Source organism: Ranitomeya imitator, chromosome 2 (assembly GCF_032444005.1).
Source record: "Ranitomeya imitator isolate aRanImi1 chromosome 2, aRanImi1.pri, whole genome shotgun sequence".
Lineage (NCBI taxonomy): Eukaryota > Metazoa > Chordata > Amphibia > Anura > Dendrobatidae > Ranitomeya > Ranitomeya imitator.
Genome location: NC_091283.1, coordinates 485,345,629 through 485,347,656, shown reverse-complemented (window position 1 = coordinate 485,347,656; position 2,028 = coordinate 485,345,629). Strand labels below are relative to the sequence as shown.

Here is a 2,028-nt window from a genome sequence, read left to right as displayed (position 1 = left end):
TGGCATGAGCTCCTGTGAGTGAGCATCAGTGAGCAACAGTGACCTCATCACAGCTACGCACTCACACTGTCATTTGACAACGTGGGAACCAAGACTCTCTGACCGGTGCGGTGGTAATGATTTTACCGCCGATCAGAAGCAGTGTTTGCCGTGCTGTCATGCACATGAGAGCCCGGCAAACACTGGATGTTCGGCCCCCCCATTCAAGTGAATGGGGTCCGGGTTCGGGTACTTTTTTTTAACTGTTCAGCCAGACCCGAACATCCAAGGGTCCGCTCATCTCTAATTATAAGCCGAAATAGAATAAATGGTAAGCGTTAAAAACAGAAACAAGAACACAGATAGGGAAAAAAAAAAAAATTGTCCAAAGTAGCGCACCACTTAAAGGAGAAGTACTGTACATTAGAACTTAGAATCTTGTAACAAAGGAGTGATAGATCATAATGATGATTCCGAGCCAGTTGGGTCTCTCAGGTGACTTCCCACAACAGAGCAGTCATTAGAAGTTCTGATTTGCTGTGTTTTTAAGATTGAGTCAGTCAACTATTTGCCTTCTAGAGGATGATGATTTCCTATTGTCCTCTCCGCCATTGTGTTGCTGCTACGTTCCTGCTCTATCTAATTCCAGTGAGTACTTTTGAGATTGTGGAAAGAGAAGACATCTACAGATCTGCTCTGTGCCCGGCATTCCTAATATTTGACACAACTGCCTACCTTAAAGACATGACCTTTGAGCTTCCTTGCCATTGCAAACCTGAGGCAACAAAGTCTGTGGTGTGGTTCTATCAGAAGAGAACTGGTTCTAACAAGACCTGGGTGCTCACAGACTTCAATGGCACAGTCGAATTTGACTCTGAAAGGATTCAAAGCAATTTTGAAATTGTCTTCAGGTTTACCATCCGGATGTTCAGCCTAATTGTATTTAAGGCACAGTTAGAAGATTCTGGAAATTACTTATGTGGCTCACGAGATGAACACTTCTTTTATGGATACAATATTGATATTCAGGAATCCAGTAACGCTTATGTAGCCTTTACAGACCAAGGTAGTCACCCTCAACCGGATCACATAACCAAACACTTTGTGACCTTTACCACTTTTTGGGATTGGACAGTGTGTGATCGATGTGACGTGCGAGGAGAACAGAGGAGAGTAGGCTTGTGCTATATCAAAACCAACTACCTTAATGCCAGATTTCATACAACTCTGAGAAATGTGACTTCTTGTGGCTCAGAAGCTGTTCCATCCAAGCTCAAACCGTATGTCTCCGCTAGAAGACCTGAGGTCATAATTCGGAGCTGCATGACTCCATGCCATCAGAAAAAGAAGGGAGCTTTGGGTAAACTTACCTCTTTAATGCATAGTATAATGAGTTTGAAGGATTATATCCCTTTTGCCCCCAAGGTACCCACACAGATACATACTCACCAACTAGGCAGCAGGCTGAGCCTTGCGTGCCCAGGGGCCAAACCAGAGCATGCGGTGGCCTGGGACAAAGATGAAGATAGGCTTTACCGCTCACAGTATCTAATTGGGCAAAATGCATCCATGAGAGTCTTTATTGATCATGGGAACCATCTGAACTTTCGGGCTGTTCAGTACGACGACAAAGGAATCTACTATTGCTGGCTTCAGGGCAAGATGAAAGCCGGCTTTAGGTTGGCTGTGCATACAGATCCATCCAGGAGCCGTCGCTTCAGTGACCCTGAATCTGTCTTTGCCATGAAGACCATCGGGATAAGTTTCTTTTTTTTTACTCTCATTTTCATCTTCATACAATGTGTGAAATGTTTCTTCTGCGGCATGGACATGCGGTGCTTTTAATCCTATACAGATGCGTAAAGACAGAGAGTCACTTCCATGAAATGTTGAAGCTTTTGCTTGATACGTCGTCACTTGCTCGCCACTTACAAGGTTGATCTGTCGGAAATATCCATTTCAGTGGCAGAAAGCTCCATCTGGATGGCCTGAATTGTCATCTATTGGTCTTTGCATGTTATTATTAATAAATCAATTCATACATGCACG

At 43.9% G+C, this 2,028-nt stretch overlaps 1 protein-coding gene across 1 annotated transcript; it reads left to right on the top strand.

The window, feature by feature from the left end:
• Positions 1–561: 561 nt before the first annotated feature.
• On the top strand, positions 562–1,824 carry FAM187A (family with sequence similarity 187 member A). Its single transcript, XM_069754880.1, has one exon. The coding sequence runs from the start codon at positions 562–564 to the stop codon at positions 1,822–1,824; it is 1,263 nt and encodes a 420-aa protein (XP_069610981.1).
• The last annotated feature ends 204 nt before the right edge of the window (positions 1,825–2,028 follow it).